This window comes from Alligator sinensis, unplaced genomic scaffold, assembly GCF_000455745.1.
Source record: "Alligator sinensis unplaced genomic scaffold, ASM45574v1 scaffold353_1, whole genome shotgun sequence".
Classification (NCBI taxonomy): domain Eukaryota; kingdom Metazoa; phylum Chordata; order Crocodylia; family Alligatoridae; genus Alligator; species Alligator sinensis.
The window spans coordinates 208,712-231,074 of NW_005842075.1; the positions used below are offsets into that span (position 1 = coordinate 208,712).

The 22,363-nt window shown below is 42.6% G+C and overlaps 1 protein-coding gene across 1 annotated transcript in view; it reads right to left on the reverse strand.

The window, feature by feature from the left end:
- The window catches only part of BANK1 (B cell scaffold protein with ankyrin repeats 1), a gene marked incomplete at its 3' end in the record, with an annotated part of 287,684 nt that overhangs the window by 204,931 nt on the left and 60,390 nt on the right, over positions 1-22,363 (reverse strand). The window contains exons 5-6 of the mRNA XM_025204276.1: positions 21,424-21,562; positions 18,613-18,755 (exon numbers count right to left, since the gene is read on the reverse strand). Of these exons, the coding sequence (XP_025060061.1) occupies positions 18,613-18,755; positions 21,424-21,562 (282 nt within the window). The remainder of the gene's footprint in view (positions 1-18,612; positions 18,756-21,423; positions 21,563-22,363) is intronic.

Below are 22,363 nucleotides of genomic sequence, written 5' to 3' on the forward strand. Positions count from 1 at the left end.
GAAGAGTGGCACAAGTGACTGCACTGAGGGCACTTTTACACGTGCACTGACACGTTCTGAGTAGAACGTGTCAGCTGGAGAATTCTAACCAGAAAGCTCCACCATGCTGCAGCATCTCATGTATTCAGCATCCCCACATTTCAAAATGGCAACGGTCACTTTAACTAAAGCTTATTGAAGGCCCCACTCCCGAGTACATGCATAGGTGCTCTTTAAGTGTTCAACAGCTGTGGAAGCCCCCCTTACTTCGCTGCAACAGTTAGCATGAATTACTCCACTTAAGTTAGCTCTCGAGTTAAGGTCTCAAGAGCTGAAAAACAACACTTGGCAGATGCAGACTGATTTAAGTAGCAGTAGTCTGACTGCATTAGCCTCTCTCAGTTTGATGCAATTTAAGCTGCCATATCCACAATGCAGCATACTAGCCTGAATGGGCATCGACACCACTAGTCCTATAACTCAAAGGCACTCTACCACCTTCCTGCTAAGCCTAGGAGCACTGCTGGAATCAAGCTTTGTGAATGCTTTCCCACATTATGCACACCACATCAGCAATTAGGCAGAATGGGCAGGTTGGAAGGACCCTGAGTGCACACACTCACCAGTTTTTTTGTTTGTTTGTTTTTGTTTTATTTGGGGGGGGGGATCATATGGAAACCCATATTTAAATACTGCTTTTCAGAATTTTTGTTTTCAAAGCACAATTTTATTTATTTTTTGCCAAATCCCCCAAAACTGTACTTAAAATTATTTCATTTCCAAGAGCGGATCCAGAGGGCATGTGGTGGCAAGTAAGCCCTTGGGGATGGGTCTGCCCAGAGCCTGTGAAATGAGTGCTGCCATTGATGCTCACCCCCCTTTTCTCTGTTGATGAATTCAGCAGGGATGGGGTGGGAGTAGAAGGGAAAACAGCAGTCCTATGTTCACCTCTTGGGCTCCAGAGCCATGTGAAAGCAGGGGCTCTGGCCAGATTCCACCCTGATCAGTTGGTGAGCTCAGAGGTCACTGCTCATGCAGAGTTCTGGCAGAAGCTTATGCTGACCACACAATAAACTCAGAGCTCACTGTACATGCATGGCAGAGTCAAAGTGGGGCTCTGCCCTATTCCTAGATCTACTACTGTTGGTTTCTGATTTTTCTTTATAAACAAAATAAAGGACGAATTTTTGCCTCAGATGAAAATTTTGCAGAAAAAGCATAGTTATATTCATATAGCTTTAGTGTGGACTCTTAGCACCATGCATATGGAGTTCTTTTTTCTATATAAAGAAGTAGAATTAGTTAACCCTGTATTTTATGAAACGTTCCTGTTCAAATTAGCTTTCTTCACCTGGTTATTGTGTATGCTACACTGAAGCACAACATATTAGACAGGCCACTAATATATAGCATGATTATATTTTTATTACAGAAGCACCTGTTATATTCTAGGCACTCTACAGATGCGCAAGAAAACTTGTCTCGGCCCTGAAGACTTTACCATCTAAGAGATGAGCCAGCAGACAGAGTAAGTGGGAAAAAGTGCAATTTATAAATAAAAGGGCCAAGGTGAGGAGACCTCATTCTGTCACTTGATATTTTTTAATCAAATTTGGATAGCAACTGTTTTCCCCACTGTGAGTGTGTTTACATGTATGATTAATGTGCATGAACAAACTCCAAAACTTACTGCTTCACAGTTTATTCATGTGCAGTACATGGAGCCCTGTTAGATCAGCTCAGGCTGGAGCCCTGTTGGAGCAGCCTGGGCTGAGGCACACACATGCCTCAGCCTGCCAGCTTAGGGTTGTTCTGATGTGCTGCAGAGTGTGTGACTGAGTCACCCATGGTGCTTCAGCACAGGGATAGCCAGCAGGCAGACCTCATGCTGAAGCACCCTCATGCCCCAGCTCTGTAGCATGAGGAGCCTGATTGAACCAGTGAGACCAAGGGCTGCTTCGACTGGGCTCCACATGGTGCGGAGTGGCTGGCTGGGGCATGAGGGTGCTTCAGTGTGGGGGCTGCCTGTAGGCTAGGCCCACATTGAAGCACCCTGTGCCCCAGGCAGCTGGAACAGTGTCTACACGTGCGCCGCTGTGCATGAAAACCTCTACTAGAGGGACATGTGCAGATGCTGAGACATTTACTGCACAGTTAATTAGTCAACTGCACAGAAAACATTTCAGGGAGACACGCCCAGTGACTTCTAGCTCATTATTGCTGCATCTTGCTAGAGTAGTGAGGGACCAGCTTCAAGCTGCTAACATGAAGTCTTTTTCAGCAGTTTCTTACCATCTACACATTCCTCTAGAGTAGGGTGCGAAACAAAAACAGACCAAAAATTTGGCCTACAAAGTATTCCTATTGCTTGTCAATATCACCATTGTTACCTAGTAAATTTCTTGCAAGTTTGACCACAGCAGTGAGACAGGAGGAATCTGAATACACAAGGGACACACAAAGCCATGCATATTAACTGAGGAAAGGTTTTCCATGAGTAAGGAATGATAAGAAGTAAGGGCAAGGGCAGAAATGGATAACCAGGTTGCTAAGCTAATATAACCAGCAAAATGGAGGGGTTGACATGGCAACATGATAAGCAGGGATCTTGGTTTTCTCTGATTAAAACCACCCCCAAATTTTCTGATTTAAAAAAGTAACGCACAAAAATACGAGAAAATGCTGCACATGATAAATATCTGGGGCAGTATTTTTTCACTAGCCTTTAGGGGCCAGACAATAGTCCTTGCACAAGCCTGAGCACAAAATAATTATAGCATGCCTTAGAGTGAGCCATGCCAAATTTCATAAAGGTTCCTTTTGTGCTCTCCAACTACCACTATTCTTCTAAGAATAGGCCTGTCACTTTTATTATGCAGCCCTAACAAGCACATGCAGTACATTATGGAACTTATGACATAAAAAACTGGAGAGTGACTGTATGAGATCCAAGAAGGGGGAATGCCAGAAATACTACAAAAACCTGAAGACCCCCCCTAAAAATTAGAAAACAAAACACAGGGAAAAAACCCAAAACAAAGAAACCAAAGAAAAAAAACAAAAACAAAACCACAAAATCTTCAAGCTAACCTAGCCGATAATGCTCCTAAGGCCAGATCCAAAACCAAGTGCCTAATTCAAAGAATTAAAGGTGGACCACAAGCATCAGATGATCCAACAACTGCACAGATTCACTGTTCCTTCAAGCAACCCAGAGAGATGCCTATACAGTCTCTTCTTGAAAACCTCCAATTAAGGAGATTCCACAACTTCCCTAGTAGATAGTTCCACTGTCCTACTGCTCTTACAGTTTGGTAGTTTTTTCCTGAGATTTGATCTAGATCTTCTGTACTGCTGCTTAAATCAACTGCCACATGTTCTGCCCTCCATAATAAGGGAAAATATTTTTCCTCCATCTTCTTTATGATACCTTTCAAATGTTTGAAAATTGCTATCAAGTCCCTCCTTAACCTATTTTCCTCCAGGCTAACCATACTTTATTCTTTCATCATTTCCTTATACAGCTTGGTTCCCAAATCACATCTTTTTTGCTGACCTCAGACCTTTTTAGTTTCTTTACATCCCTCTCAAAATTATAGCATTTAATCTTAGATATAATTCTCTATTTGAACCCTAACCAGCACTGAGTAGAGTGGTACTAGCATCTCATGAATACTGCTTAGAATGCTTTTATTAATGCAACCCCAAATTGGATTTGCTTATATTATGACAAATTCATTTATGCTGAGTTTTTGATCCAGCATACCTTCTAGCACTGGACCCAGAAAAGACCTTTGTAGAACATCCAAAAGTGATCTCTTGCTGTTATTCAACCAATTACATATCATATCCACCTAACAGAAATTCTACCTAGCCTACATTCCTACAGCGTGCTTATGAGAATGTAATTTAAGACCATGTTGAAAGCTCTACGAATGTCTACCACATTCCCTTCATCTGGTTACCCTACCAAAGAAGGAAATCAAGTTTGTTTGACATGATTAATTCTTATAAGTTCATGTTGGCTGCTAGTGATCTGGAGAATGACCTTTATTTTTCAATTATTACAAATTGACTATTTTATTATTTGCTCTAGTAACTTCCTGGGCATTGAAGTCAAGCTGACTGATCTATAGTTCCCCACAACCTATTTTCTCCCTTTTTAAAAAAGGGTGCTATGTTGGATCTTCTCCGTGCCTTTGGGACCATGCCTGTTATCCAAAAACATACAAATAGTATTGCCAGCAGCAGAGGTGTAAGGAGCAGGGTTTGCACCCTGGGCAAAACCTGGGGGAGAGTATGGAGGTGCCAGTGAGAGCCAGGGGGAAGAAATTCCAAGAGCGTGTTGTGGGGGAGAGGTGCGTGGGAATCTTACCTATGCTGGGGACTCAAAAAGAGTTCCCAGCTGTTGCTGCTGCTACAGCAACCACAGCATAATCTAACCATGCATTTGCAAGAGCAACACTGTGGGGCTGTTGCTGCTGCTAGGGCATGGATTCTGTGGTGTGAGGGTGTAATGCTGGCATCCCTACTATGTTGGTATCTGGGACAGGTACCCCTGCTCTCCCACCCCAATTTACACTACTGGCCATCAGAAATCTGAGATTTCTTCAGCTGGTTGCTTTACCACCTGGGAGTGAATTTCATCAGGACATGATAACATAAATTCATTTACATTTGTCAAAAGCCCTTGCATGTGCTCTTTCCTTATCAAGATCTGTAGCCTTTCTTCTTTTTTTTTCAAATTAATTTTGCTAACTCTCCAGTCACATCTTTTTGCTGTTGTTGTGAAGACTGAAGTAAGATAAGTGACGAGCAACTATACTTCTTTTTTAATAGTTCAGTTCCTGCACTGAGCAGCAGACACACAATTTTTTCCTTTTTTTTTCTTTTCTTTTCATCACATTTGTAGAACTCCTTCTTGTCTCTAACATTTCTTGCCAGTTGTAACTTACTTTGGTCTTTGCTTTTCTTATTTTTGTCCCTATGTTTTCATGATATTCCTTTGTATATTCCTTAGCAACACACCCTTATTTGGGAGGAATGTAGCATCTTATTCTACGTAAGCAAAATTACAAAAACAATTCAGGGAAGCCTTGCTTCCCTGGATAGCTGTCAGCCAGTCCCTGAAGATAAAACAGTCCTTTAAACAAACAAAACAAGTAACAAAATCCTGCTGTCCTATCCTGGACATTGAGAAGGGAATCCCTTTGGCTCTGGCTCCCAGCACAGTATCCTGCCCTGCCCCATGCAACAAGAGGTTCAGCCCACAGCTTGTTGTCTCCTACTCTTCACACTGCTTCTTCACAATCTGTCCCTGCTCTCCTCTCCAGGGTTTCTTAAGCTTCCAGTAAGTCAGTCTCTTATTAGCAGCTTCCCCAAAGCTGGCTACCACCTCTTAATAGGACAGGCCACCTTGTCCCTTTGCCTAAATCCCTTTGAAGATGCAAGCCCTAGTTCTTTCAATACTCTAGGAGTCAGGCACATTTCTTTCTTTCAGCCACAGGTTGGGGGAGAAACTGCTTAACAAAGTCAATAACCAACAAACTGACAAGTCAGAAAAACAGAATCTCTAGGTTCCAAGTAAGGCTAATATCTGGAGTCAGAGAAGCCTGGTATACCCACTGTAACAGGATGCATGGCTCAGGGGCTAGAGCCCAGCTGCAGGGGCTTAGGAGGGTACAGTCTGTCAACCTAGGAGCCCTGGGCCAGCTGACAGGGATGACTGGCTAGCCCCAGAGGAAGTTAAAAGCTCCCAAGGAGGGTAGCTGGGAGACAGGAAGAGGGAGAAAGGAGGCTGGTATGCTGAGGGGGGAAAGCACAGAGCTTAGGTGGCCTCTCTCTAGGTCTGAGGAAAGACCTGACCTTTACTTTTGTTTGTTATTTGTACATGTGTTATGTTATTGTATGCTTTGTTTACCATGGGGATAAGTTTTCTGTATATAAAAATAAACAGATGGGAAATGGGACCTAAGTGTGGCTTAGCTTTTATGAGATTGTTGGCTCCTGGGCCAGGCTAACAGAGGGACACCCCACTACATCCAAATAAATCCAGCTCCAAACACCCACCCACCATCTACAGTGCCTCCTCTTTTGCAGTTTACTTATATAGTCCAACCCCAGATAAGGATTCTATACTGCACCCAGATGCCCATGTCTGTAAAATCCAAACTGTTCCTTAAAGGGCTTTGGCTGGAGAGGGGGCATGAGGGGAGGGAAGAGGTAGGGGGGCATTCTTCCTTGGCAGAAAACCTCCTGGAACTCTGCAGTACACAGCAAGGAGGTAAGTGCACCAAGGGCTGGAGCCCTGCCAGAGCCCCAGGAGGGTTCCAGCCCTGGGAAAATGCTTCTCCCAATCATCCTACCAATCACCTGAGGGTTCCCACCATGGGCACAGTGGCATCCTGCCCTGGATGAGTACAGGGAATGGGGGGAATTTTCCTGCCACAGGAACCTTCCCTGAGCCCCAGAAGGGTTCCTGCCATGGACACAGCAGCCTTCTGCCCTGTAGACTCCTCCAGGTTGAACCAGAGGAGTGCACAGGGAGGGAGCTATTCTCCAATGGCAGAAATGGGAAACAGACAGTTCCAGCCTCCTGGTCATTGTGGTTCATAACAAGCAGGAGCATTGTCAAGTGACTACTGTCACTTGACAGCCTGCTCCCTTCCCCAATAGAGAAGAATGCAGGCTATTAATGGGCTCACCTAAGGGCAGGGTGACCCAAGAAGCAGAAGCAGCTCTGTAGAGTCCCCTGGCTAAAGAGCTTGCTTGTTTAGCTCTCCAGGCAGGAGTCCTAAACACCTGTATACTCTAACTCCTGACCAATTTTCCTAGAGGTAACAATTTCAGAGACATTCTTAACACTAGAAATGAATACTTGTCCATGGCCCAAAATACCAACAGGTTACTACAGCTTCCCCTAATACACAGCAAATTGGTCAGAGAGACCACCACACTTTATTATGATAGCAAGGTAGTGTAGTCATCTTCTGTTATTTATTTTTATAAAATTAAATAGATTTCTGTTTCAGATTGGAAAGCCTATATACAATACTGAATAAAAGCAATTTAATTATCTAAACATAAAGATATTTTTAATTTCCAGGCTACTTCCCCATTTGAATTACTTGGCAAATTCAGCTGCATCTTCATACCGGTTAACTATTTTAATAACAATCAGAGATGTAAGACAAAACCAGAATGTGGCAGAAAAACAAAACCAAACCAGATAGCAAGACAGGCAATGGGACATTCAAGTCCCACTAAATTCTAGAAACGTAGAATCTGCTCACCCATAAAAAGTACTAATTTGCACTATCAGGTAACTTCTATTTTTAGAAATAAGTTAAAAAAAAAACACCCCATCATATCTAAATACACTGCTTTAACCAGAATACAATCTGCAAATACTACTGATTATAGGACTGCTAGCACTATAGTTTGTGCTATACTAGAAATAAAATACAGTTCCAAAGCCAGCTGGACCCACCTAGTCACAGAAAAGGTTATCTTCCAATGGCAAAGATTCAGAGCAAGGGCTTTTATAGTACATCCTCTGTCTGCTGCCAATTTAACTTTGAATAGCTTGTTTTTTACCTCCCTTTGTTTGGAGCCTCCTGACATACGCTGTTTGGGTGAGAGGGTCATCCACCCTGGGTACCAAGTCAGGAGGGGCACCAGAATTACTCCCCATTCCCATGTCAGGATCTCCAAACAAGTCCCAGCTACTGCTGCTTTTAGAGGAATAACCTGGGCAGGCAGAGCATATGCACCAGCAGAAGCTCAGCTAGGAGCATGGAGTTTCTGGTTAGGAGTGCTCCCCCTCCTCAGAATCTCAAGAAAGCAATTGTTAAGCAGGTACTTGATTCACAAGCTAGGTCTTGTTGAAGTCAAAAGGAATTAAGTACATACTTAAAGCTAAGTGTGCACTTAGGTATTTTCTTGAATCAAAGACTATTAGTAATATGTATGAACAGGATTGGATGCTTCATTTCTCCAATCAGTACTTACTTATTAAGTAGGCATCTTTTTCAGAGCCTTTTGCAGCATTACAAAGGTCATATTTTTATTCAGATCAACCATGCTTGAACAGCTTCTATGTACTTTCTATCATTGGCTCCTGATTGCCTAAGTCACTTTTGACAAATGGAATTTGAGTACATAAATCATGATGCTACTGAAAAATTTACCTATTATCCATAATGGTCTTTGGAATTTCCAAGGCAGATTCCATGGTAGGAAGAAAAGAAGATATTTTAAAATGGCAGCTCCTTAAGTTATTTAAGGAGTCAAATTGAAAATTAATCTTAAATTATATAGATTAGTGGATGGAGTACAGGTGGTACTATAAAAGTCATCACATAGAGAATGTCACTAAATATGTCATATAATTATTTCATATCACCTTCTATAGAAAAAGCAGGAGCTGATTTTTGTATGTTCAGGGACAGACAGACAACCCAACCTAGTATCTAAATAATTAGATCAATATTTGTATGTGGTACAAATTAATAAGGGAAAAAATCAATACGGCGTATACTTTCAAAAAACGTTGAAATTATAAATAAATAAAAAATATACAAAGAAATATAAACAGAACTTTAATTATGAAGCACAACAACCATATGATCATGTCTCTACATCAGGAATCAGTATAACAAGATGTGTTCCCCTGGAAAGTTTCTCTGATGCAGTATTGTATGGAAGTGAGAGAACACAAAATTAATGAGTATATCCTTAGCATATGATGCCACCTGTGTGCTTTGATACCAGGACTTTTCAGCACTCACTACCATGCCACAGCCTAAAGCTACTGGGGATACCCAAGAATGAAAACCTATTTTTATATATGTGTTCAAATTTTCAAAGGTTTTTTTTGTTTGTTTTAAAGTGTTCAAAATGGATCCCCTTATTAACATTTCTGTTTTCTCCTCTTGCAGTTTTTTACCCTATATGCTATCAATGTCATTTTTATGTTTCCATAAATTCTTAAAAATATGGAAATGGGTTTCGTATTTTTGCCCAATAGAAAACCACCTTGCAAGATTACCATTTTTTCATTATATGTTTTAATTTCTAAAAAAAGATCTTAAAACTTAAAAAAAAAAATTAAAATGTTTACCAGATCCAATTTTAAACCTCTGGCTTGTGATCCCAATCAAAAGAGGTAAATGAAATGTGTGGAATGGTGCAGCACTGTAGTAGCTTCTCACCTCTGGAGACCTAGATATAAATCGTGATTTGTCCATCAGTCATTAACTTGAATCCTATGTTTAGTGGGCAGTGACTTAAAAATCTCTGTCATCCAATAATAATGTGAAAGGTCAGCAAGAGAGGATACTGTTCCATAAAATTGTACTGCCCAAACACAATATAAGTGGACTAATTTACTTCCATTAAGAGATTTAGTAGGAGCTACTCCTCAAATTGGAAACATTCATGAGAAACTTTAACTTTTCTTTAACTCACACAATGTTGTTGCTTTGATCAATAATTGCTGTAAGCTTTTGTACTTTTTTTTACATTTTATTTGCTATTGTGTTTTATTGTTTCTCTGCATAGATAACCTGCTATTGCCCCAGGATGCCTTTGTAAATACGATGCTAGTCTCCAAGGTTTTAATTATCCTGGTTAAATAAAAGTTACTAATACTGTTGCTACTTGATGGGAATTTGAGTTGTTTTGGCTTTATTTATGTGAATATATTTATAAGACTAGTGTAGATCATGTTCTCTAAATTGCACCTTTATAACCTATTCTGCTACCATTCAATCATTGCTACATAAGAGGTTAAAGGAACTTGAAAGACTGAGGTAAGTAGTTCAGGTATTTATCTAGTGCAGTTACATTGCTTTACAGTCCATTGTGCATCATTAAAACAATGATAACAAAAAACAGATTTTGCATTATCACTTTTACCACAGGACAGTCTTGATATCATGTGTGGATAATACCACGTAATTGATTAGGGAAAATCTCCTGGCAATAATCTTTATGTTTCCAACACTAACCCTGAGCAAACAAAATTCAGAGACAATATGCAGTGGCTACAAATTTATAGCCCCGCTTATTATTCAGGTGAATAAAGGTTAAGAGCTCATTTTAAAAAAAAGTGGTCATTCACAACACTATGAATACCAGGTATTTCCTGGTGCATGTACTGTTCTGCAAGGAATCATTTTGTAGTTTGTTTTGTATTTGCCAGAGTCCCAATCTGGATCTGTATATAAACTGTTTCTGCCTCCATGCCCACTCTGAGATTTCCAAACCTCCCCTCCCCAACCTTTAATGATATAGTCTTAATCTTGTGCAAGCGAGAGCCATGCTCAGCTTTAAAAACAACCAGGACATTATCATACAACATGCTGATAAGGGGCGTGCCACTGCTGTCATGGACAAAACAGAGTATATACAGGAAGCCAAGAGACAACTTTCCAATACAGAATTTTACCAGCTCCTGACAGAACACCCCATAGCACAATATCAGGAGGAACCAGATAAACTCTTAAAGAAGCTGCCTGTGGAAATGCAGGAAAACACTACCGTTTCCATTTCCTGGGAATGTAGGCCAGGCAACCTTTGTTTATTACCCAAGAGTCATAAACCTGGCAACTCAGGATGCCCCACTGTCTTTGGTATTTACACCATCATGGAGGAAGTTTCTGGATATGCTGACCCTATCCTATTCCCTTATGCCACTGGAACTGCCAGCTATTTGAAAGACACCACAGATTTCTTACAGAAACTGGGCTCCATTGACAAGCTTCCAGAAAATGACATATTAGCTGTCATGAATCTCATGTCTCTATGCACCAACATTCCTAATAAGGATGGATTACAAGCCATAAAGAACAAGAAAATTGCTTCTGCTTCTTTTCAGTTCTCCCACTTTGTCCTTGCAAGCAACTATTTCAGGTTTGGGGACTCCCTATACCTACAAACAAATGGCATTGCCATGGGCACACATTATGGTTCCCTAGTATGCCAACATATAGGCTGGGGAGCACCCCTCTTGTCAAAAGAGTAGCAGAATGGGATCTTGGAATTATGGTTGACTCCAGGATGAACATGAGCCACAAATGCAAGGAAACAGTCAGTAAGGCTAACCACACCTTGTTGTGCATCTACAGATGCATCGCAAGCAGGTCCAGGAAAGTGATCCTTCCCCTCTATTCAGCATTGGTCAGGCCACAGTTGGAGTACTGAGTCCAGTTCTAGGCTCCGCACTTCAAGAGGGATGTGGCTAGCATTGAGAGGGTCCAGAAGAGGGCCACTCACATGGTCAGGGGGCAGCAGGCCAGGCCCTATGAAGAGAGGCTAAAGGGCCTGAATCTATTCAGCCTCCACAAGAGAAGGCTGAAAGGGGATCTGTTGGCCGTTTACAAACTCACCAGTGGGGGGAGGCTCTGTTCCCCTGGGCACCACTGGGGGTTACTAGGAATAATGGCCACAAATTGTTAGAGACAAAGTTCAGGCTGGACATCAGGAGATATTACTTTACAGTTAGGGCTGCCCAGCTCTGGAATGGACCTGATGATCTCTTTATGTCCCTTCTGACCCTAAGCACTATGAAACTATATTTATGACAGAACTTGAAGTTCACTTCCTTCACAGCTGCCCTGTCATCCCCCTTGTATACCTCAAGTATATTGATGACGTCTTCATAATATGGACACATGGAAAGGAATCTCTAGAGAAATTTCACTATTTTAACTCTGAAATATTCCACGCAGCAGATTCATTTCCTTGACACTGCAGTGAAGGTTTGCAGTGGTCACATAGCCACCACATTGTATCAGAAACCTACCAACAACCACAACTATCTTCATGCCACCTGCTTTTATATTGAGAACACCATTAGATCCATCATCTACAGCCAAACTCTGTGTTACAACTACATCTGCTCTAACCCCACCAACTGGGATGAACACCTTAAGGATCTGGAGCAGGGATTCCTGCAACACTGTAGTCACTCAGATGAAGAAAGCCAGATTCAGACCTTACTCTGACCTGCTACAGTACCAGCCCTGGGACAAGAACAAGGACAAGAGAATCCATCTGGCTGGGTGCATCTACACATTCATTAATGCACTGTAGTTACTATGCATTTACTACTTGTATAACCAAGTACTAAATCAATACGCAGTAACTGGCACTACTGCACAATAGGACCAGCAAATGGCTTTTACTGACGCTAAGTGTGCAGTGGCCTAATACTACTGTGCAATAGCATATTAGCATGGTTTTTGCCCTGCACACTACTGCACAATAGCATTAGACTACTGTGCAGTTAGTGTCTTGTGTAGATACACTTACTGTCACCTGGAGCACCCAGCTCGAACTCCTTAGACAAATCATGAATGACTTCCAACCCCTCCTGGTAAACAATGATCATCTTAAGGTAGTGTTTGGGGACATACCTATCCTGGCCTACAGACAGCCCCTCCAACCTCAAATGGCTTCTCTCAAACAAAAGACTAACCAACTGGCATCCTCACCAAGGCACCAGGCCTTGTAATGGATCCAAATGCCTGTTGTGTCCCCATAGCAATACAGACCAAATCGTCAAATGGTTAGTGGGCTGAGGCACATGACTTTTGAGAGGTTGAGGGAACTGGGTTTGTCCAGTCTAGAGAAGAGAAGACTGAGGGGGGATTTAATAGCAGCCTTCAACTATCTGAAGGGTGGTTCCAAAGAGGATGGAACTAGACTGTGCTTAGTGGTGGAAGGTGACAAAAAAAGGAGCAACGGTCCCAAGTTGCAGCAAGAAAAGTTTAGGTTAGATATCAGGACAAACTGTCTCACTAGGAGGGAGGTGAAGCACTGGAACAAATTACCTGGAGAGGTGGTAGAATCTCCTTGGAGGTTTTAAAGGTCCAGCTTGACAAGGCCCTGGCTGAAATGATCTAGTTGGGGATGGTCCTGCTTTGAGTAGGGGGTTGGACTACATGACCTCTTGAGGTCCCTTCCAACCATAATTTTCTATGATTCAATGACCACTGGACCTGATAACAACAAGTACATCATCCAAAGTTCATTCACCTGCAATTTGACAAGCATCATATGTGCCATCACCTGCCTACAATGCCCCTCTGCTGTCTACATCGGACAGATAGGGTGATTGCTACATGCAAGAATGAATGAACACCAATTTCACATCAGATGCAGAAAGACACAAAAGCCTGTGACAGAACACTTCAACCTACCTGACCACTCCTCAGGATTGCTGTTCTCAGGCAAAAGAAATTTTAAGGAAAATTTAAAAACCGGTTGAATGGGAAACTGCAGAACAAGAAACGTTACTGTATTTACTCAAATCTAATATGACCCAGAATTTAAGATGACCCCCAACTAATTCTATTCTATACTTGGAATATTTATAAATTTGTTATAATTTTCCATGTATAAATCGAATTATTGGGAGACGTCAACCTTAATTCATCCCCTCAACTGCTGCATGGAGGCAGGCAATTGGGGGGGGGGGGCAGGTGGAATGGGGAGGTCAAGCAACTTACCCCCTGTTTGTGTCTTGTCACTGCCACCTCAGTCCCTTGCCTGCCCCTCCCTGCAGCCTCAAGCCCCCACTTTCCCTTTCACCCCTGGTTCCCCTCCTGCCCACCTCCCCAAGCCTCTGCCTCCCTCCCCACTCTGCTTCCTCCCTTTCCCCAGCTTCTACTTGCCCTTCCCTTCCCCTTGCAGCCTATTCTCTCCCCTCCCCCTCCCTCTGCAGCCTCTGCCCTCACATCCACCCTCACCTTCAGTCTCTGCTCCCCCTCCTACCCCAGCTTCTGATCCCCTTACTCCCTCCTCCCCCAGCCTCTGATCCCCACTTTTCCCCTTCCCTTTGCTCTGCATGGCAAGCTCTGTCCCCATTCTAGCCTGGGGCATGAAGAATGGCTTCAGTCTGACCCAATAGCAGCTGTGTAGGCTGCACTTCACTGCTATAGGGCCATACTGGTGCTATACTCCATATCCCAAGCTAGAACGTGGACTGCCAGCATGAAGCAAGAGGGGGAGGGAGAGGGCAGGCAGGGGAGCAGAAGCTGCATGGGATGGAGATATGGTGTGCAAATGCAGTGGAGGGCAGGGGCAGGCATCAGCTGTGGCTATGGCCCCAAACCCAGATAGGGACTGGAGCTCAAGCCACAATAGCCCCCTGCCCCCGCAAGGCCCTTGTACATGACTAAAAAAAGGGGCATTCCTCATGTTAAATGTGGGGACAGAACCTCAGCTAGAATCAAGTAAATACAGTAAGTATGGGACTATGGATTCTTACTACCTGGATTAATTTTTGTGATCCCTGTGCCCGCCTCCTCTTGATGGTACGCTCTCGCGCCACCTTCGCCCGAGCCACTGACCTTGCTCTCCAGGGACCTTCGTGCAGACCCCGGAGGATACCTCGGTTGCCTTCAGGGTGACCCCCAAACTCTCCTGCCACGACTCTGAATGTTCCTTCAGTGGAGGGGGTCCCCTCTGAGGATGCCTCCAAAGCTGTCACGCATCTCGGCGGATGTTCATGGGGCTCCAACCTCCCTTATACCCCGGCCATGCGCCAACCTTCGAGGCAGGCCTCTAACTCCTTTCGTGGCTATCCGCTGCTGATCTCTTCCCCAGTCCCTGTGGCTCCTCCTGCCAACGAATACCCTAGGCCCTGGCTGGACCAGGAGGGTCCAGTGGCTGTCGGCCTTTGGGCTTGTCTTCTTTGATGCCTTGCTGCCTACTTCTGAAGCCGGTGGCCTTTACGGGGTCCTCACGCAGTTCTGTTCTCACTGTTGGACAAAGTCCCGTATACACCCCATACTGGTGAACAAGTTAAGAGGCTGTGACTTGGATGACTACACAGTCCGGTGGGTGGTGAATTGGCTAGAGGGTTGCACCCAGAGAGTCGTGGTGGATGGGTCGGTTTCGACCTGGAAGGGTGTGGGCAGTGGGGTCCCACAGGGCTCGGTCCTTGGACCGATACTCTTTAATGTCTTCATCAGCGACTTGGATGAGGGAGTGAAATGTACTCTGTCCAAGTTTGCAGATGACACAAAGCTATGGGGAGAAGTGGACACGCCGGAGGGCAGGGAACAGCTGCAAGCAGACCTGAACAGGTTGGACAAGTGGGCAGAAAACAACAGAATGCAGTTCAACAAGGAGAAATGCAAAGTGCTGCACCTAGGGAGGAAAAATGTCCAGCACACCTACAGCCTAGGAAATGACCAGCTGGGTGGCACGGAAGTGGAAAGGGATCTTGGAGTCCTAGTGGACTCCAAGATGAACATGAGTCGGCAGTGTAACGAAGCCATCAGAAAAGCCAATGGCACTTTATCGTGCATCAACAGATGCATGACAAATAGGTCCAAGGAGGTGATACTTCCCCTCTATCAGAAACTGGTCAGACCGCAGTTGGAGTACTGCGTGCAATTCTGAGCGCCGCAATTCAAGAGGGATGCGGATAACCTGGAGAGGGTCCAGAGAAGGGCCACTCGAATGGTTAAGGACCTACAGACCAAGCCTTACGAGGAGAGACTAGAGAAACTGGATATATTCAGCCTCCGCAAGAGAAGGTTGAGAGGCGACCTTGTGGCTGCCTATAAGTTCATCACGGGGGCACAGAAGGGAATTGGTGAGTATTTATTCACCAAGGCGCCCCCAGGGGTTACAAGAAATAATGGCCACAAACTAGCAGAGAGCAGATTTAGACTAGACATTAGGAAGAACTTCTTCACAGTTAGAGTGGCCAAGGTCTGGAACAGGCTCCCAAGGGAGGTGGTGCTCTCCCCTACCCTGGGGGTCTTCAAGAGGAGGTTAGATAAGCATCTAGCTGGGGTCATCTAGACCCAGCACTCTTTGCTGCCTATGCAGGGGGTCAGACTCGATCATCTATTGAGGTCCCTTCCGACCCTAACATCTATGAATTTATGAATCTATGAATCTACACCAGCCTGGTGCTAAGGGCTCCACTAACCTGCTCTCACTAGGGGACGAAAAATAGACAAACCCTAAAGGGAATACAATCAACATCCTCACCACAAACCCCTCACCCTAAGGTGGCCTGGCGTGAAACAAAATCAAGAAGCTAATAACACAATGGACAGGGGAGCACAACAAAAAGGGAAAAAGAAGAGGGGAACACTCATGGGAGGGAATCCCACACCCTCCTGGCCTCTAATGCCCCTGATGCCCTAGGCTAACGTGCCCTCGGGGTTGGGATCCACACCTTCACCCCGGCCGGGGTCCCTCTCCCCTTCTCTCCAGGATCCACCTCCACCTTGGAGCCACGGCACCCGTTGCCTTTGACAAGGGCTCCCACACTGGCTATCGCTGCGATCACTGCCACCCTCCTCGGTGGTCCTGTTGGTCCCCCAACGGTCCCTTCCACCGTGGGGACTCCTCGCAGCTCCTGCCACCTCAGTCTCAGCCGGCCTCTCTGCTGGCTCTCCTGATCCCTGTCGGGCTTCTGATCCCGGCCGGGCTTCCTTTGCGGCTCTGATTGCTGCCATTGCCACTCCTGCTGCTGCCACTGCCACTTCCGCCACTGAAGCTGATGCTGCCGTTGCTGGCAGCTGCAGCCGCTGGATGCTCTCCACCCCATGGTCTCCCATGTCTCCTCCGCTCCTCGGCATCACCCCTGTACCTTCAGGGCCGGTTTTTATTTCTACCAGGTGGCGTCTCCTTTTGACATCACCTGGTCCCAGCTGGATATATGCACGGCTGATGAACCACACAGGCGGTTTCCCGCCGTGAGTTTTCTCGCTCTTCCCGGCCCCTACAACAGGTACGTTGTCGTTTTCTTTTCTTTTTACTTGGGATTTGCCTCTGAACGAGGCTTCCCCCTTTCCTGGACCTGTGCCCCTGGGACAATCCCCTTTGTTCCTATGGATTTACTGCTCATTTGCTTTTCTCTTCTAGCACTGCACTCTTCCTGTCATCTCTCTCTCTGCCCTACCCCACCTCATTTTTTGCATTCTAATTTCTCTCTCCTTCTTATATTCTGCTTTCTGCACATCCTTTCACAGCATCTGATGAAGTGAACGTGGGTTCACAAAGGCTTGTGCTCTATATATGTCTTATTTAGTTAGTCTATAAAAGTGCTTATCTACTCTACCCTGTAAATGTGATATGTCAAACATAATTGTAGTCATGTTGGATCAGTGAGGAGGTTAAAATAATAAATAATAGAAACTAATCTCCTACAGATGTCTAAGAAAGACATGGTATACTCAGGTCTCTCTTTATGTGAGGGTTGTATTCCAAAAAAACCTTGCATGTACTGTACATGCACATGGCACCCTGTCTCACCACTTTCCTTCCGCTTCCTCCCAGCTCCCTGCAGGCTGGAACTCTGCCAGTCTGCAGGAAGCTCATTGCTGGCTGACTTCACGTAAGATCAGATTTTTCTTGCACAGAGCAAATTTCTGGTATAAATAAGGCCGTCGCATATAAGCAGATTCGCACAAAACAAATTCACATAAAGAGACCTGAGTGTATTTCTGGGATGCTATCTTTTCAAAAATCAATATGAAACCCTCTCTTTTAAACATATAATTGTATGTCAAATCCACATCAAGCTCACTGTACATACCCTTTAATATACAGCTGTAAGAATGATAGATATGACAACGATTTTAAGTGATGCACTTCCATTCTAAGCTATACTTTATTTCCATTGTACAGCAAGTCTTTTTTCTAGGTACAAAGTACATTGTATTTGGAAAGAACATACCACTGTGCTTAATAGAATGCTAATAATTCAATACATCATTTTTTATTAATCCTTTTGTTATGAGTGTAATGTCTTAGGTGGTAGATAAGGTAACTTTGTCACAGGAAAATGAGAATGTCTACAAACACAGACTATTATTTTTGTTCTTGCTTTGCAATTACAATATAGACATCATGTCAAGTGTGCTCGGGCTACCCACTATTGGATAAATGATCTTTCAATTTCTGTCCTTTCCTCTTTGTATTGTTTTATTCATGTTGTCAGTAAAGCAGGTACTGCAGAGGCTTCAGATTGCCATCTGTTGGGCTGAGTAGAGCCCAGATTCAAATCCTGAATTCTACACACGTGCAAAGATCTGCTTGGCAACTAGCAGGCCTCATGGATGCTCTGCATGGTATATGAATGGCAAGCTGGAGTTTTCCATATATACTAAGCTTAAATTTTTCAATACCAGCCCAAGAGAAATCCTATTTTCTGAAGGGATAATATTTTGGGGACCAGACCTTATTCTTAAATCCCCTCACCAATTCCCAGAGACTGTGATTTAAGAGTATTTCTCCTGTTTCTGGAATAGACTCAGCAGTTACACTTTTGCAACAGACAGGAATTGTTTAATTATTATTTATTATTATTTTTATCATCTATGAGCCAGGACATAGTTCTTTGGGTCTGTAAAGCATCATGTATATTGATGTTACTGCATAAATATAATAGCAGCTAAATAGAGACGCTTTGTTTTACTAGTCTGATTTAGTTACCATTAGACTTCTCAAAGACTGACTTCTTTTCCTCTGTTGCTTATTGATCCATTGCTCATTATTATGCAATCAACATGCAGTCTTTATAGCATACTGTAAATTCACTTATTGCATATTGGCATGTTTGCGGGGGTTTTTTGTAACTTAATACAGAGGTCAACTTACCTGACAAGCAAAAGCTATCGGGTCAGCCACTTTCTTAAGTATGCATTCAATCTCCCCTATTACTGTGTAGTATTCAATCTGCATCACAGCCTTAATGACTCCCTCACAGTAGACATTTACATTTACAAGGCCAGCAGGAAAATCTGATAAAAACACAAACAAAAATAGTAGGTCAAAAGACGTTATGATCTCAGACCGCAGGTCTCAGGCTGCAAGTAAAGAAACATAGAAATAACACCCCCTTCCCCCCACAAAAACCCCCCAGAGAGAAGGCCACCATCAAGATTTGCATTTTACAGATGTCTCAATGCTATAATTTTTAATCCACATCTTTCAATTTAACATAAAGATACAAAAGAAAATGCACATCTAAAAATCTTATACAATATAGCAATGTACAGTTTCAAATTAGAAAAGTGCTGAAAACATTATGCTTTAGATTTCAACCTTTTCTCTGATGGATTGATGACCTGTAATTAGCTTCCTTATGCCTACAAATTAAGCAAAATTTCAGTCTTTTATTTCAAGTTACAGATTTCCTATTCATCATTTTTCTTAATTGTAGACAACCCTCTCAAAATTGGGTTTCAACTAGATTGTGGAAATTACAGTTTAATTACTTCCATCCCAGTTGTTTACCTAGAGAAAGCTAAGGAAGGAGGCATTTGTATGGTCTGTTACTTAAGTACAACTTGCTTCATGCATGCATGCAGCATGAGCCCTCTTAATGAGCACATTTATAACTGAGTAGCATTCATTGTGCCATGAATCCTGCTGTACCATACCAGCAGTAGCACAGTTTACTTAAAATCCTAGCTCTCTCCACAAAACAACAATAAAATGGACAAACATGAAAAACAAAGCAGCAGTAGAGAATCAAAGAAAATAAAATGAATAGAAAAGTGTCTTACTTCACTAAAATGACAACCACCCCAAATCTATTCTACTTCCTTTTTTAAAATGGAATCAGCTGGACATGTAATAAAAACAGCCATTTCTGAACTTCACTCATTTTAGGTTTTTCCACATTAAACTATGGCTATAAGGCTTCAGCAGGATGCCACACATTTTTAGTAGCTTCAATAAGTGCAAAGCTAGCTTTTTTTTGGAAGTAGGGAGGGAGAAGAAATTCTGATCTTATCAATTTTGCTCCGTGTTTTGTATCTACTGACCTTCCTCGTTAACCCAATGATACTTGCAGAAGAGTCCTCCAGGAGAGTCACCAGGACTTACAGCACAGGTACCCTGAAAGATCCCACCCTCACCAAGATTCCCTTCTGGCTGAGAAATGGTAGTTCAGAACACTTCCCACATCCTCATTAGGCAGGAGCGGATCAAGGGTTTTGAAAAGAGGGTGTGTGGGAGCGGCCAAAACCAGAGTTTTCAGTGGTAGACAGTTCACTGTGTATGCACTACACAGTTCAGTGGTGGGTGCAACTGCACATCCTTGATCTGCACCATCACTGGGCTGTGACAGTATTGGAGACCTTTCAAGGCATCTGAATAAATCAGGCAACTTTCAAACTCATTTAAATTCCTCATTGTCAGGAATGTATTTCACAGAATGAAGGCAGCCGGGAGCTGTTCTTGCTGATCGGCCATGTTTCCCAGAGCAAATAATTTAACTTCCTTCTTTCAGTTCCCAATGTGTAACATGGGCATAACAATACTTACTTATTTGTCTCAAAATTTTGTCATATTATGATCCCAGACGTTGTCCATGTAGCACTTTAATAAGATTATCAAAACATCTATGGTCTCCAGTAAGAGGGGAAAGGAATAGTGTCTCCTTTATAGTAAAAGGAATTAAGTCACTAATTGCAGAGATCAAAGCTCCTGCAGGAGCTGATCTGAGAACCCTATAGCAAAAAGAAGCTGCTTGTGCATCTCCACTGGGAGTGAGAAGAAACTGTCACGTATCCCATATGCCTAGAAGGGAATCATGGGATTTACCAGTATGCAACATGAAAAACCAGGCTGCATACTTAAGCTGAACTCTGGGCGGTCAAGTTGGAAAACCATAGTCTAAATGATTATCCTTCTCTTGTCTGATGTGATGCTGCAATAGTTTTAAAATATTATATAATCCCCTTTGGGTATTTACATCATGCAATGGAGAGGTAAACCAAGCTCTGAATACCTAGCTGAAAATTTGCAAGGCAATGTTTTAGCTGGCAGCTCTAGTCCAATAATTGGGTGTAGGTGTGGCCATTACCTGTGCATTCTGGAGCTGTTAAAAGTAAAATGTTGTTTTATTGTTTATCATTCTCCAGGAAAAGTAAGAAAACAGAATTGCTAAACCTATGGATAAAGTGATTGGGAAAAACATAGAAACCAGCAGAGAGTGAAATATACAGAGATGGGGTAAAACATGATAAACCAGCAAAAAAGAATAATGTTTTTAGATATCACTAAGAATTATAGATAGGCATATGATCATCAAAAAAGAAACAAATGCACCACATAAACATCGTGTTAAGCCTAATACAGGAATAAGAAAAGGATATTAGCTCTGCATTTTCTAGAAAAAAATTATTAAGACTTTTAACAATCAATGACATTTTGAAGACTGCCACCTGCCATTCTACGACATAAAAACAACCTAATGAAATCCAGTTTCCTATAAATCACAAGCATTTGTGTCTGTATATTAATACAAAAATAATACTTGGTATGCAAAACATATACACAGGAAACACCTACAAAATAATAATAGTCTCTGATGGGAAGTGAAACTACTTATCATTAAAAAGTGAAGAGAATCCACAACCAGTTTTCTATTTATTTAAAGCTACAGAATTTTCCTCTTACCTAGAGCTTTCATGTACCTGACCTTCGCATTCCATTGGTCTGGCTGTATTCTGATTCGTTTGTTGTCTGTTATGAATTCAATTTCTACAGTCTCATCAGCTATTTCATCTCTCAATAGAATGAATATTTCACCAGGGTTCTATAAAGTTAAAATACACCCTCATTAGCCCTTCACCAAAACTATGAAATGTAAATTAAATGCTTTAATGTAAGTTGTGAGAAAAGTTCTTTTACCAATAGTTTTGTAACCTAGAATACTGGTATATATAAACTGCAGTTATTTCATGCATTTATCCTTTAGTGTTGCACTAAGTAAAAATGACAGGATTATTGTAATATTTTGAACCCAGTTTACCAAAATAATATATAATGCAGTTCTTTTCACTGCAAGGCTAAGATCATATGAACATTCATTTCCAGTCTGTAAAGTGTGACTTTTGCCTTTTGTAGATCTCTAAACTACTTAGTTTCCACTTAAGCCCTCCTAATTGCCCTCACAGGTAACAGGGACAGAAGTGATGCAAGAGTCTTGTGCTGGTCCTCTAATCACAGGTATATCTGGTCTGCAGAGAACTTCAGTGATCTGTAGGTCAGAATGAGTCATATTTAAAAGCTGCCTCATCTATATCTCAAAAATCCAGTGTAAATATTAGTAAATAGAAATAAATTAAATACTATGGGCAGGGTTGTAGAAGAAAAACAACAAAAATAGAATGCATAAGATATAGTCTAACATTAATTTACCTACTGGCTTTTTATACCTTCCTCTTACTTGTTTTTCATACTACAACCTCATCCTTCAGCCTTCTCTGCATTCAAGTGATATGAGCTTATACTTACTTATACAGGCATGTACGAACATATAGGCCTGTAATTTTGTACTATATGCTACCTTTGATTTTGGCCTACTAATATGTGGCAAATTTCTAGATTTTCAGCA